This window comes from Mugil cephalus, chromosome 18, assembly GCF_022458985.1.
Source record: "Mugil cephalus isolate CIBA_MC_2020 chromosome 18, CIBA_Mcephalus_1.1, whole genome shotgun sequence".
Lineage (NCBI taxonomy): Eukaryota > Metazoa > Chordata > Actinopteri > Mugiliformes > Mugilidae > Mugil > Mugil cephalus.
The window spans coordinates 16,774,184-16,790,563 of record NC_061787.1 but is presented as its reverse complement, the minus strand read 5'-3'; the positions used below and the strand labels follow the sequence as shown (position 1 = coordinate 16,790,563).

Genomic DNA, 16,380 nt, shown 5'->3' with positions numbered 1-16,380 from the left:
GTACTTAGTGGTCTTTCTGTTTATATTTGAAGTGATGATATTTCCTGAATGACTGTGCACCAAAGTATCCTTCTATAAGACTGTCCTCTGGTCAACCTCTTCAATGATCAGATTGTATTTGGACACCCCACTTGTTCAGTGATTTTTCTTTATTTTTATTGAACTGAGTCTTTATGGGGGAAGTTTCAAAATTACCATCATTAGTGAAGTTTTCCTGTAATGGTCACATCAGGAGTTGCCCGTGCTCAATTCATAATGGACTTTATTTAGTTTAGTTTTACTGTTCAACAAACGACATTACGTTTAACATTTCCTTGTAAAATAAGACAAAGCATGAGATGCCACACATTTTAAATTTAAACGTGATCATCTTGATTCTTGTCTAAAGAAGATGTTGAAAATCAAACAGACATGTTTCACTGTCACTACATGTTTACTTCCTGTCATGTAGTTACGGAGCTAAATGTATTAAGGAACCTGTGTACTGTGTGTAAACCAGAAATCTACAAATAAATCATCATCTTATTATCCTTATTAAATCTAACTTCACTGGGATTAATCACTGAAGCTCTGCAGTACTGGACTGAAGAGAAATCCTCAGAAGTTTAAAATCTCCACTTCAAATGTCTTTTATTTGTGTTTTTACAACTTGTTCACAAAATAAATGACATAAATTTGTTTTTATAAAGCCAACATGTTGTTACAATAATTCAGCAATCATCAAAATATATGAACAAAAGTGACAGGATACATTCACACTCTCATTCAGGATACACCTCCTTCACACTTCTGCTACTTCCTCATCAGAAATATCTACATGTAATTGTCTTATAAATGTATTTAACTCAACTTCTTTAAAACAAACAAACAAAAAAGACATAAACAGATCAGTCTTACACAAACGTGTTTGAGCTTCCTGAAAACCAAACCTCTTTACCCTCCAGATAGAAACAAAGAAAAACAAATGTTTCATATTCAAATCTTCATCTTCTTTAAAACAACATCATTTCATATGTACAGACTTGGATGATGCTGTGATCCACCAAAAAAAACACATGTCATTAGATAAGTAACACATGTGCAGGTAGAAACAAAGAATAATAAATAATAAATCATTTCACTGACAGTGAACTTGACATCTTCCTCCTCTCCTTGTGGCTCATGAAGCTTGAATCTCAATCACTCTGTTGACGTAGTCGCCTTCATCTTCTGTGTCCTGTGGTAAAGAAACAACACAGAGAGAGGTGTTAGTCAGGTATTACCTCAGTCTATAGGTGAAAGTCCTGTGTCTGACCCATTCATCAACTTCAAACTCCTCCCCCTTGATATTATGATTATATCACCTCACTTCAATCCCAGATGAATCTCTGCTAGAAAGTCTTTCTTTTAAAAGACAAATTTATTGTATGTGCACAGAAACATTGACATGTTATCATCACTGTCCCTGATAATTTGTCTGATTGTATATTTTAGACACTTCTTCATAGGAAATAACAATAACAAAGACAGTTGTTGTTATCTAAACTCTCAAACTGTAAAATTAAAAGTGAATTTCACCTTTTAATTTTACAGGTTGAGAGTTTAGATAACAACAACTGTCTCAGCTATCTTACCTTCTCTGGTTTGTTGGAGAATCTTGATCTAAACCAGCTGAAAGAAAAAGAGATGATGAATAAATATTGACAGATGTTAAACACTGACATCTAAAAGAGAAAAAATGATCTCCAGCTGCAAAGAATCATATCAGAGAGTTTGTCTCACCACTCAAAGATGATGATTGTACTGCAGAGAATTGTAATTTCCAGGATCTTTACTGTAGCATAGACATCAACCCTAAACCCTGGATCATCAAAGACATCTTCATAAACCAAAATGAAATGAACATTTAGAGTCAAACTGACTCAGTTGAAATGTTTTCATCAACAATATTTACCTCCATCATTCAGATAAATCCACAGTGACGTCTGGTTACCAAGTTGATTTGAGGCCACACAGTAATAAACTCCTCCATCAGTCACATTGAAGCTGTAGAAGTGTCCTTCAGATACGATCATGGGTCCATCTTTGCTGTTCTTGAACCAGGTGAAGTGTCTGATGGGAGGCTTGGCTCTGCTGGAGCAGGTCAGATTCACCCAGCTACCTGCTGACACCAAACCTGATGGACTGATGGATGCTGAGGTGTCTTTAGGAGCATCTGAGGAAAATGTGACAGAGATTGACTTTATTCATCCCAAACAGCTGACATCCCATCAATCAGCATCATGTGCTGACAGGATCCAACAACAAACTCTGGTTGTCTTACATGAAACACTGAGAGTCTCTTGTGTCTCTGCTGTCTTGACGTCTTTTCCTTCATTCACAGGATATCTGACAGAACAGATGATGGTGTTTCCATCATGTGTGTCTGACAGAGTGATGGTCTCCTGGATTTTAGTTGTAAAGGTCCCATCTGTGTTTTCCTCTATTTTGTTGTGAGGGTCTTGTTGTAGATTCCAGGTGAGTTGAGGAGGGGAGTGTGGACAGGGAGTGAAAGCTGAGCAGGTGATAGTGACAGACTCCTTCTCCTTCACATCACCTGAGATGTTAATTGTGGGTCTCCAAGGAGAATCTGTGGTTTCACATCAAACACACATTATTTTACTGAACTATTAATTAATGAATTAAATGGTAAATAATCTATTTTTTATATAGAACTTTTCTATCTATTGGTTCTCAAAGTGTTTCACAGTCACAGACTCATCTACACAATCACTCACCTTCTGAGCCCCACAATTACAGTTGTACCAGTACTGAATGTCACTAAATGTCATTATTTTATTTTGAGTTGTGACAAAACATATTTTATTGTTGTAAAGCTCAGCTTTTTACATTTTTCAATCAGTCCACTTATTTGTACTGTTGATAACATATATAGAAATGTCACAGTTTGTTGACTGAAGATGAAACAAACTTCACATTATGTTAAAAATAAACCTGTCTTACCTTTGACTGTTATTTGAAAAGGATCACAAACAGCTGTTGCCTTGAACGGCCAGTTGTCAATTCTGAAGTAGTATGTGTCTGAATGACTTGTGTTTAAATCAGAAAACAGAGTGGTGCAGTTTTTCTGACTCAGGTCTCCAGTAATATTCATTGGATAGATGTTAACTGACCCACTACTGTTGAAAACTATATTATTTGAAAAGTTTATGAACCTTGAGTCATTTTTAATCCACACTCCAAAGGTTTTTCTGCTGCTGTCAAACCCTTTTCCTGGTGTCTCTGTATAGTTACATGGGATTTTCAAACAAGATCCACTCAGTGCTTCCATCTTCTTTGGTGCAGTAATGTTGAGGGCTGGTTCCTTACCACATTGAGCCCAAACACCTGTAAAACCAGACTAATGATGAACATCATGTGGATCAAAGTCTGTCTGAAGAGAAAGTTGATGAGACACAAACTCCAGTTCATCTGCAGCATGTTACATGTAGATGCTTTGAACAATGTCAGGAGAAAACAGTGTTGTTGTTGGCAGCCGGTTTAGATTCAGTCTTGGTCTTTTGGACGAAAATACTTATTAGTTTTGTCACACACATAGTCATTTCTATATGCTACAGTTTTAGTACAAAATAAAAAGTGGACATTGGAATCAAGGTTGACAGGTTGTATCAAGTGTTGCAATTCATAAAACAACAGTTGACCTTAACACTTTTGTATAACAACCAGATTCCTACCAGATTGACAACTCTAGTCTAGACTTTCACATTGATAGAAATGCAGTGCTGTCGTGCTGTACTTCATTGCTGTTGGGCAGAAAACTTTTATCTCCATATTTCAACTTATTTTTTTCAAGAATTGATGCCCTACTTCATAATACAAGAGTGTCACAAAAAGTTTTGAAAATGGCAGACCTATAAGATCAACACATCGTGACCTTGTAGTTTGTCTATTTTCACCACTAATTACAATAATAATGGAATGGTTTTAGACGTACAAGACATTTTAGTAACTCCAACATGGGTCAATATGACAACACATTACACTTGCTGCCCAGACAAACATACCTGCATGTTATACTTATTATTGACGTTAGCGCCACCAAGCTAACTGTAGCCTGACGTTAGCAGACCATTTGCTCCAAGAATAACGTGAAAAACTTTAAGCTCACTATGAAATTTATCACAAGCCGATTGTCGAGTAACATTGTACAACATCAATGAATTAATGAAGTCAATTGTGTGTCTGTGAGAGAGGAAAAGAGAAGATGCAGCAGCGTTGTTGATACTTTTTAGCTTTTGACAAACAGATTAGACGCACAATAGGCAGAAATAAAAGAGACTGAACAAACAGCTCACCTGAAAGAAAGAAGACACTCAGTAACATGTTGACTGTCACCACGTTCACACACAGGGCTGCCATGACACTCATCTCCTAGACTGGAAACAAAGATAAAGACCATGTTACATTCACAGATTTGAATAAAACATCGTTTTTTAACATCTTTGTCTTTACAGAATTTACTATGTGATGAATTTAAATAAATAAAAACATTAAAATCTTAATAACTCCACATTACTCTAAGACAGAAATTAAAATATATCAGGTGCTTCCTCTCAGGTTAAAATGTTTAAATATGAAAATCAGTAATAGTTTTCTTACCAAATGAATCTGCAGCTCTAAGACAAACTTCTCTTCTCTGTTTAGGTGTTGTGATGTAAAAGCAAATGTCCAAACTTCTCTTGGTTTTCTTCTACTGCTGATAGATGTCACATGACTGAAATGAGCTAAAAATACAAGAAGTCTTTCTCCTTCCTGCTTGAGCTCTGTGAGTGAGGAAGTTGCCTTTTAGGGACATCTTGAGCTCATCAGGGTGCGAAAGATTCATTTATTTTAAAAGATGATATTTATCTCATCACTCACTGTCATTTACTATATTAAAACACAACAAAAACCACCCGTACCTTCAGTGCCTGAGGTTATAGGTTGTCACCAATTGTGTACTGATGATAGAATCTGCCACAAAGTCACCAACACCCATAGACATGTGAGGCTCAGTAGGTGGAGGAGGTTGTTCACAAACCAGCTGTATGGAAATCAGCTGCATAGAGTCCTTTACAGCTGATTATTGGTGATTATTTTCATTGCTCAATAAGTTTCAGGCAGCAGATGCAAAAACTTTTCACATGAGAGAATATACAGATAAGACAGAGACAATACTGTCTGTTCTGGTGAACATGATGAAGTATCTTCACCACAGAATCAAAATAAACAATGAATATGTTTCATATGTAAAACGTATTTGACACTGAAAAGAGTTGAAAAAAAAGTATTTTCACATTTCATTACGATGGAGTATAATTCTGCTAATGGGTGGTGCACATTTCTGTCATCTCACTGTAGTTCCTCATTTACAGCTGTGGGATCTTTGTACCAGCTCTACATATGGAGATGTGCACATTACGTATCACACCAGAAGTGATAAGCAGATAAACCACTGACAGTAACTATAATAATATCATAGCTGAGAAAAACATGTGAACTACAGGCTGTGGAGCTTTAGAGTTTCCTCATATTGAATTCAGAGCAGTAAACACAACATATTCTTGTCCTTTTAACATGAAGTAACATCTTGTATGAGCCCAGAGAAGTGGATGTCTTCATAATGGACGTCTTCCTCTGTTTTACTGGCTATTGTTTGAAGAACAATGTCTTTACCTGTTTGTGTTGTTTAAATTAATCTGTGTTTAACATGTTAATAAACTCTTATAAGACCTCAGTGGGTCATATTAACAGGTGCTGACTGAGTGCATGTGCAATGTTCATCGTCCCTTCAGTCAGTGTCGGCTCACACACAGACATTTTCTACAAATTCTTTTTGAACTTCCTCTTTTGATAGGCAGCCTTTCAGCCTCATTACGCCACCATCACAGTCTCCCTCTCACTGTTGTGTTACTAAGAGCTCATAGACACAGGTGACACTCAGGAGTTCCCTGTGAAGGTATGCTTTAAAGCTGACCCTATTCTAAACATGATGAGGAGGATTTTAAAAGACATTATTGTTCAGTCTTTACCTCGTTACTGTAGCACTTCCCTTTTCTCAGTCTCAGACCTTCTTGTTTGACTATGTCTGTACTAACCGTCCACTGGTCATACATAGTCTACCATCAGGAGATTTCAAAACCTTTCAAACCGTTAACAGCTTTCCTAATATGTGGAGTTGTTCTGCTGGATCCACAGAGAAAGCATTGAGTGACTTGTTGTCAAGTCAGTTATTTTTTGTATATGTTATGTATTCATGGTCATTGTCATGTTACCTTAGTTGGTAACACTTTCTATGAAGGTTGTATTTATAATGCCCTATAAATTCACTCATAATGTTTTATAAGGTGTCTATAAAGCATTATAATGGTCATTATTACTATCTATACATATTCACAAGTCGTCATAACCAACTTCATGATGCATTATGACAACTGGTTATGAATGATTATAATTTTAATCTGAATAGTGCATTATAAATATGTCAATATCTGCCTACTCACTTGTTAGTTTTATGATGCATCATAACTACTTCGCTTTGCTAAATGTGTATAGTGATGCATAATGAGTTTTGACTTCGCCTATAGTGCTTTATATCTGTAGTTATAAGTATATGTAATAAAGTTATAATAATGTATACATCTCCCTACAGCACACTGTTATAAACAGTTATGCAATATCATAAGTGCTATTTGTCAGCGCTAAGTAAAGTGACAAGAATATGACACTATTATTAACAGGTATAAGTTACTATGAGTAATTAAAAGGTGCAATGAACTAAGTCCTGAGTCTGGCATCTTTACCCCATATGCACAATGTTAATATCATAGGTGTTATTTGTCAGCTTTAGGTAAATTAGTGCAAATGAGGTGTTGTGGATATAAGACTATTATAAACAAATATGAGGCGCAATGAAATGAGAGCCTGGACAGTAAAGACAAAAGGAATGCATTTAGTTCACTTTATTTTCATTTAAACCAACACACATAATCAGAATGATTATCAATGCTCTGAGCACATTACACAAACACATGAAACACATGAAACAGGCCACAAAAGTGGCACGGTGTGGTCCTAGAGATGTGGCTCTTAAAAGTGCCTTTGGGTTGGTGAGGTGATTCAGGGTCAGAAGTCAGGGGATGGTTTGACAGCAACTACAAGAAGAACAGAGGCAAATCTTTAGTGCTCTAGTTGGGTTTGTTTTTAATGCAGGTTTGATTGAAAACACATAAGTAGATCACGTTTTTTTGTTTAAAGCAGCCTAATGAGACATTGTGTTACCGCATATCTTGCAGGCAGCGCAGATTACCCGTAGGTGGCTTAAGCTAGCTACACGAAAGTTACCAGACACAGCTAGTTTTCCCTCACAAGTTACATCGTTTTCATATTCTTGCGTTTAATGATTGAAACCATTCGAAATCATTGCTTTAATATGTAAACGATGTGCTTCATGTAAACTAAGTAAGGCATTAGCTCACAAAACACTAGCAGGACGGAGAGACAACCTACCTGTCCTGGAGAGGACTCAGCGGAGAAAGAGCAGAAAACCCGCGGTCAATGCTTTACGACAGTGGGAGGAGCTGAGGAGGGAGGTGGGTGGGGTCAAATAACATCTGACGGCATTCAATAAATGCGGACATTTCTAGCGATCCTGTATAAACAAGCGGTTAAATGCCAACCCGGTCTAACAGTGGATGTGATACTGTCACGAAAATTAATCTATTGTTTGGTGTCTGCCGATTTTCCTCAAATTTTCATGCCGCTCGAAACGAATTTCAAACTGATGTATTTCAATTGGAAGTTATTTCGTGCTATGAGGATGACTGTCAATGTGACACTGCGCAATAAAGAGGTTTGTTTTGCAATTTTGCTGCAAGATTCGGCACTTTGAGATTCGAAAAAAAATAATGGTTATCTGTTATATCGGTCTCTTATACAGGATCGCTAGAAATGTCCGCATTTATTGAATGCCGTCAGATATTATTTTAATATTGTTTTTATTTATATTATTATTATTGTAGAAATGTCATTCCTTAGTCCATGACCCCTGACCTCAGACCCCACCCACCTCCGTCCACAGCTCCTCCCACTGTCGCAAAGCATTGACTGTATGTACTAGTCGTAAAGCGGCTTTTCTTTCCTTTCTTCGCTGAGTCCTCTCCAGGACAGGTATGTTGTCTCTCTGTCCTGCTAATGTTTTGTGAGCTAATGCCTTACTTTGCTTATATGAAGCACATCGTTTACGTAATAAAGCAATGATTTCGAATGGTTTCGATCATTAAACGCAAGAATATGAAAACGATCTAACTTGTGAGTTAAAACTAGCCGTGTCTGGTAACTTTCGTGTAGCTAGCTTAAGCCACCTACGGGTAATCTGCGCTGCCTGCATGATATGCGGTAACACAATGTCTCATTAGCCTGCTTTAAACAAAAAAACGTGATCTACTTATGTGTTTTCAATCAAACCTGCATTAAAAACAAACCCAACTAGAGCACTAAAGATTTGCCTCTGTTCTTATTGTAGTTGCTGTCAAACCATCTCCTGACCTCTGACCCTGAATCACCTCACCAAACCAAAGGCACTTTTAAGAGCCACATCTCTAGGACCACGCCGTGCCACTTTTTTGGCCTGTTTCATGTGTTTGTGCAATGTGCTCAGAACATTGATAATCATTCCGATTATGTGTGTTGGTTTAAATGAAAATAAAGTGAACTAAATGCATTCCTTTTGTCTTTACTGTCCAGGCTCTCATTTCATTGCGCCTCATATTTGTTTATAATAGTCTTATATCCACAACACCTCATTTGCACTAATTTACCTAAAGCTGACAAATAACACCTTTGATATTAATATTGTGCATATAGGGTAAAGATGCCAGACTCAGGACTTAGTTCATTGCACCTTTTAATTACTCATAGTAACTTATATCTGTTAATAATAGTGTCATATTCTTGTCACTTTACTTAGCGCTGACAAATAGCACTTATGATATTGCATAGCTTTTTATAACAGTGTGCTGTAGGGAGATGTATACATTATTATAACTTTATTACATATACTTATAACTACAGATATAAAGCACTATAGGCGAAGTCAAAACTCATTATGCATCACTATACACATTTAGCAAAGCGAAGTAGTTATGATGCATCATAAAACTAACAAGTGAGTAGGCAGATATTGACATATTTATAATGCACTATTCAGATTAAAATTATAATCATTCATAACCAGTTGTCACAATGCATCATGAAGTTGGTTATAAGGACTTGTGAATATGTATAGATAGTAATAATGACCATTATAATGCTTTATAGACACCTTATAAAACATTATGAGTGCATTCATAGGGCATTATAAATACAACCTTCATAGAAAGTGTTACCGATTAGTTTGAGTTATATTTTAGGTGCACTAAACTTCCTACAGTGGCTTGAAGTCGCCTTGACAGAGGAAGTATTGTTTATATCAGTGAAGTCAGTAATGTGTTACTTAGTAACGTCGTACTCAGATCTGACTACTTTTTTCCAGTAACGAGGAAGCTTTTGGTCCTTTGCCTCAACACCTCCCTCTGCAACTGGGTCTCAGACTTCCTCACAGAGAAACCACAGTCAGGCTGGATCAGCAGCAGACACTCGGCCAACACCACTGACAACTGGGGTCAAAGAGGACTCAGCCCACTGCTTTTCACTGACCCGTGATTGTACCACAAAGTCCAACTTTGACCACATTGTAACGCTTCGAGGTCCATGGTGGTGGATTGTGTTAGTTTAGCAGGAGTTTCCACAATGCTTGTTGTTTACTAAAGTCTACATTCATCAACCTTACCATGCCCGGTTGTACGGCTGCTAGTTATTCATGAACAAAATAGGCCACACAAAACCCTTCTCAGTATGTTGGGAGAAAAAAAAAAGAGTTCCGTAACATGAGTCTATCTATGGCAAGAGAGCCACTCAACTAAAATAATAAAACATGGCGCCATCTGCTGGCGCATCTAGGCAACACATGTCTTAAAGGTGCACTTCATGATATCTAATGTTACAACACAACAACAGTTTGGTTCGCCAGCAACGAAAACACTTTACAGAGAAGAGGTGCAACTCATGTATCCTAAACACGAGTTTAGGTTTCGGTAAAAGTTACTGACTTCAGGAAAGCCCCCCAACTTTATCACTACCCCTGCTGACTACCAACAACTCTGCAGAGGAGAGATTCAACATCATCACTTTGCTACTAAAATTAGGAAAGACTCTCACTCCTCAATTTAATCAAAACACTGTGTGCAGTTAGTTAAATTAAAGTTATTATAACTGAGGTCTGTGAACTAGACCTTGCCCCATATCATTTTATTTCTGATACTTACCAATAGAGGTGCATCCTAATCCTGCTTCCTGAGATGTGTCCCCACCCTGAGTCTCTCTCTGTGGGTTCCTCTACCATCGTCCATCTGCCAATTCTGCCCGTTCATGTCTTCCCTTTGACAGTTTTCATCCCATCCACTTGACCTTTTTCATCCCATTCATTCCCCTTGACCCTTTTAATTCCATCCCACTCTACCCTTTGATCCTATCCCCCTCCAATTGAAGAAGTGTCAGTTAAAACTTAAAGATAGCACTAAAACCTAAACACACATCATATTTCATTTCCTGAATTTGTTTTAAACACTATGCACCAAAGCATACTCATACAATATAAGACTGTCCTCTGGTCAACCTCTTCAGTGATCAGATTGCCTTTGGACACTTCACTTGTTCAGTGATTTTTCTCTATTTTTATTGATCTGGGCCTTCATGGGGTGTTAAACAGAGGAGTGCATCTTTAAAACAGGAGACTAGACAACCACACATAAGCTTTAACACAGCTCCCTTGTGCTATGTTGAAAGAAAAATAAAAACAAACAAACAAAAAAAAACATCACATAAAGAATATAGATACATATGTGTGATAATCAATTGAGATTCTCTAGATTCTATTTAGAATTTAGTGTGAATATTAACATTACTAACATTAATAAATAATGACGTCTGTGGGAACAGTAAAATGTATGCGTGCTTATGAGTGCCTTAATAATCAGGTTTAATTACCAGAAGTGATTCAATATGCAATATATGGGACATAATCAATGGAACAGAATACACTGAACATGTACTGTGTGCAGAAGTGGAAAACACTGGAAGGCCGAATGATATGATTGTATTGAGAACAACATGTACTTAAAGGTCACCATGTATTTTCTGAAGATGTCTCGCGGGGGGAGCAGGACACGCCAGACCACAATCTAACAGAGAAAGTGTGTCAAAGAGGAGAAGGAGATGAGCCAATCAGGTGTTTACTGTAGTAATAGAAAAGAACTGCTCCCGCGAAGGCAACTCAGATCCAGACTCATATCTTTGTATGTACTGTGGTCTCCACACTCTGCAGACTGTGAATAAATACTCGTACTGGACGTCATTCTCTCGTCTCTTTATTCCTCACATCAACGGACCCGGAGAGGAGAGGAAAGCAGGGCTAAATTCCTCCTCAACAATTTGGGGGCTCGTCCGGGATGTGAAGGAAGAACGGAGCGAGGACATTTGGCTTAAACGATCGACACACAACGGCGAAAAGAGACAGAGCGCTCGAAACTAAGGTAAAGCAGAACCTGTTTATCGAATCTGCATTATTGGCAACACTAAAGTAAAAGTCTCTCTAAGCCGGAAATGTGCCATCAGTAAAAGACGAACAGACGAGTAAAGCGTGCGTGAAGTGAAACAAAGTAACAAGGTTCCTGAAGAAGAAGAAGAAAAAGAAAAAAGGAAAAGCGCTAAAAGACGTAAGTGCATTCTAAATTGTAGCAGGGCTACAGCCGACTATCCGGCGGACCCACCGTTGGCTCGACGGGGTCACGGAGTGAGCTGGGTTAGGGCCCCGAGGGGTGGGGACCCTCAAATTACCTGAAAAGACCTAACTGGGTTAGGCATATAGAATATCTGAAATTACAGATTGTTGGTTTGAGTCCATGGGGTTATAGTCCCCTAAAGTAGAATATCTGAAATTACAGATTGTTGGTTTGAGTCCATGGGGTTATAGTCCCCTAAAGTAGAATATCTGAAATTACAGATTGTTGGTTTGAGTCCATGGGGTTATAGTCCCCTAAATTAGAATACCTGAAATTACAGGTGGGAGGGGTTTGAGGCCCTGGGGTATCTCCCCTAAAGTAGTATAGTCTGCGGACTAATAAGGTGGAATTCCTGTGGAACGGGACTAGCCCTCACGAAGAAGTCGGCACATAAGAATTGGCAATAAAATTAAAGAGAGTAGTGCGTCTTGGGTTGGGATTGTAATATATATATATGTATGAGCTCTAATCGTGTTGTCTTTGTGTTTGTGTGTTCGTTACGAGACTGTCAAATAAAATAAGTGTGAAATACGGGGTGGAGAAGTTCTGAGGTGTCAGGAGCGCCGTGAGTACACTAGATAGTGTCTGAAGTGATATGACAAACTGAGAGCGGAAACCTAGCGGTGATAACGCAAACTCTCAGTGTGACGGGAAACCTAACGGTGGCAACAAGTCACTAGATATCACTCAGGCTATCGTACTCAAACAGTCGCTCCAAAGGCTTGTGGTTCGGGTGTATTCCATAAATTCACCGGCTGGCCTCAGAACTAATAGAGAAGAACAGGCATAATGGAAGGAGAGTTTGAGAGAGAAATAGACGACGGGGGTTGGGGCCGTCCGCGCTCTGCGTGGGTGACCTTGGGAGTACAAATAGATAATATGTTCCGTGCAGGAGAAGCCGTTAGTGATAAGAAGGATAAAACCAAGAAACTAGCGGAAGCTAAAGAAAAGGTGAAACAATTGGTTCGGTTTAAAGGGAAAACCTTAGAAGATAAGGGGCCTTTAGGCAAATGGTTGTGGGAAAAGCAAAAAGAATGTGAGGTTAAGGTAGCAGATCTGGTAGAGCAGGGAAAACAGGCAGGTCTGTTGCAGAAGTCCAGAATAAAAACTGAAACGGAGGCCCAGGACAAGGAACGACGGGACTGGACGGAGCTCGCGGTCTGGTGGCAGAGTACTACGCACCTACATTCGGCGGACAAGGAAAAGGACAAAGGAGGTCCAAAAGAATTGGTAACCACACAAGACACCCACACTTGTCCTCCTCCATACGCCCCACCTAAGACACCCACACCCGGCATTTACCCCACTTTACACGTAGCAGAAGGTACACTGCAGATAGACGATGTAGCCACAGGAGAAATTGCAAGCCCAGCACCTGCACTGGTGAGCACGACTAAGACTCCACCTCCTATGACACCGACCAGTCCTGACAAAACACCTCCAAGACCCCAGTCAGTGACTAGCAGAGACACTGAAACAGAGTACATTCCAAATAACCCTTTCCAGGACCGACAACAGCGAGAACATGGTGACATTGACTATAGAGCATACAGGGAAGCGGAGGAAGAGGTTAAGCGAGAGAGGGACAGAACCATACAGCGGTCTAAAGAATTCGAGGACCAGGGCAAGCGAGAGTTGATGCAGGACCAAGTACGAAAACCAGATAGAAACGGACCAACGCCCCGCGATAGCACTGATCTTATGTGGGACCTGAGCGAGGGAGAGGAGTGTAAGCCTCCAGTGACAGGAGCAGCAGCGTTTACAGGAAAAGGCAGGTATGAGGGACAGACTAGGGATGTCGGAGTTAAATGGAAATTGAAGGGCAGATGGGAGAACAGGCCACAGGCTGATGAGGAGGAGGAGCAGATTGCAGAACTAGAAAGAGAAGTAGAAAAGGCATCAGAGAGACTGAGGGCCAGTATGGAAAAGACTCAAATCTGGGTGGCTGACGCCAGGGGACGCAGACGATCTGTGAGGGACAGAGTAAAGTGGGATGAGTCCAGGGACCGACAGGACCATCAACATCTGGCTATGCCCCTACTAAGCACGGCCGGACAACCTGACAAATACAAACCGTTTACTTTAGGGGACATCCAGACTATAGTAGACAAACTGCCCCCTGTAGTGGAGGGAGGCAACAGGTGGTTGGACAAACTGGACTCTCTGACCGCGGGACAGAAATTAGCTCTAGGGGACTTTAGAGCTGTTGCAGCAAGATGTATGACAGGGGGTGACCTGCGTGACATAGAGACGGACGCCAACACTAAGGGGTTGCCTGACAATGCACCATTTACGAGACAAAGCACTGCGATCGGACAGGCCATGCGAGACAAATATCCTCTACCACACGCCGCTATAATCCCGAAACTGAGATGGAACCCCGAACAGAGCCCAAGAGAGTTTCTTACGCAGGCTAAAGATCAATGGGTGAGCAACACCGGCTGTCACCCAGGAAAGAAATCAGTTCAAAGGGAGTGGTTTAGACAGGCCGTTCTAGAAGGGGTCCCGGAATCTGTTAGAAATACAATGAAAAACAATCCTGACAGGCAAGGGTGTGACGCTCACGTCTGGGAAAAACATCTCGTCCATCACCTCACTGCCACACAAGACCAAGTACTTAAAGAGGGCAAAGAGTTAACTGACATGCAGGCGCAGCTGATTAAATTACAAATAGCTGACGCTAGAAATAAAGTAAATGACAAAAAGAAAGAAAAAACCGTGCCTAAGATAATGGTGTCTACCGAACCTCAACCAAATACTCCTGATTTGTTCCCGGTTCCTCCATGGGCGCCACAGCCACCACTCTATCCATCTGGTCCACTAGGAGGTTACTTCAGAGGTAATTACCAAAGGAGGGGACGGGCGACTAGGGGCTGGGGTGCCAGAGGAGACTACGGGAGGGCTACGGAGGTCCTCGTCCCTGCTTCCTGTGTGGAGACACGATGCACTGGGCCAGAAACTGCCCACACTATGCCCAACACTATCGAGGAGGTGGAAGACCACCCCGAGGGGGAGGCCGTGGCTACGGACCTCCGGCACCACTGCCACCTGCGCCACCAGGGGCCGCCAGCGCACCGCCAGGGGAGTGACTCAATTTCCAGCCTGGGGTGACGACTGGGACTATCCCCAATACGAGTGACACACCCCACAAGGGGACCCCGACAACACCCAAACGGCAGAACCGGTGTTGTCAATGCAGGTGGAACAACTTAATCTACCATTCCTAGTGGACACAGGGGCTACAGTGTCCACAATCAGACAGGCACCACAGAACTCTCTATCGAATAAATCTATCACACTAATGGGGTTCTCTGGGAAAGGACAACTCTGCCATTCACCAAACCATTACGCACAAAATTGGGCACCCAGGTTCTACAACACCCGTTCGTGTTCTCCCCAGCTGTTCCAACTAACCTACTGGGCAGGGATCTGCTCATTAAACTCGGGGCGACAATCCTGTGTTCAGCTGACGGCCTCCAAGTCCATCTACCAGACGGAACCCGTCTGCCATGCGGTCAACAGGTCTCGGGCCATGGACAATATCTCATACAACCGGTCATTGATCCCATGGCCGACATCTATTGGGGCTTACTGAGACCTGAGACCACGAGGAGGGGGGGCATTCTTTCGGCCTACCTCGCGTGGAAACCCTGGATATCACAGCTTCAGCCGCTCCTGTCTCCTCCCGACCCTCCACACGTAACGTTGTTTTACGATCGAACACAATGTGAGTGGTATCAGGAACAATTTCAGGAACAATTAGAAAGTAAAGAGTGGACAGTCCACTCCCAAAACATATACGTTGCTTCAGAAGGCGTAGCCGCCGGAGTTAACCTCACCACAGAACAACTAATCTGGTATAAAATGGCGGACGAAGCGGCACCACACATTTCCCTAGCGTTACATCCAGAACATGAGGCTAAAGAGCTCGGTAGCATTGTAAAACGTTCTTTACAGCAGACGGACTGGGCGCAAACGTCCGTCCCTCAGGTGCAGTATTCTGCCTCGACTAAAACGTACTGCATCCAGATAACAGCCACAGACACCGCCACACTTACTCATGCGCAGATATCCAGACACCACGGGCGTGAGTGGACAGATCACCCAGACACCTCAGCCATGCTTAACACATTGCCAGACACGTTGTGGTCTACAGATCCCACGGACGTGGGTCTCATTAAGTGTGAACCAGTCACGTTTGAATTACAGTGTGATTATCCAATCTGGTTACGGCAATATCCCCACAAACAGCAGGCGGAAGACGGCATACAAGACACTATAGACGGGCTACTACAAAAGGGGGTATTAGAACCATCTCAGTCATCTTGGAACACTCCAATCCTCCCTGTTGAAAAGAAAGGCACCGGCAAATATCGCATGGCACATGACCTTAGAGCGGTTAACAAGGCTCTTAAGACTCACACTGTCCCTGTACCAAATCCATACGTCGCTCTCACTAATCTCTCGCCCTCACATGAATGGT

General features: G+C 41.0%; 1 protein-coding gene across 1 annotated transcript in view; it reads right to left on the bottom strand.

Moving 5' to 3' along the window:
• Positions 1-613: 613 nt before the first annotated feature.
• Positions 614-16,380, bottom strand: part of LOC125024448 (B-cell receptor CD22-like) — a 59,386-nt gene continuing 43,619 nt past the window's right edge. The window contains exons 9-10 of the mRNA XM_047612226.1: positions 1,614-1,650; positions 614-1,216 (exon numbers count right to left, since the gene is read on the bottom strand). Coding sequence (XP_047468182.1) covers positions 1,160-1,216; positions 1,614-1,650 — 94 coding nt within the window. The 3' untranslated portion in view covers positions 614-1,159. The remainder of the gene's footprint in view (positions 1,217-1,613; positions 1,651-16,380) is intronic.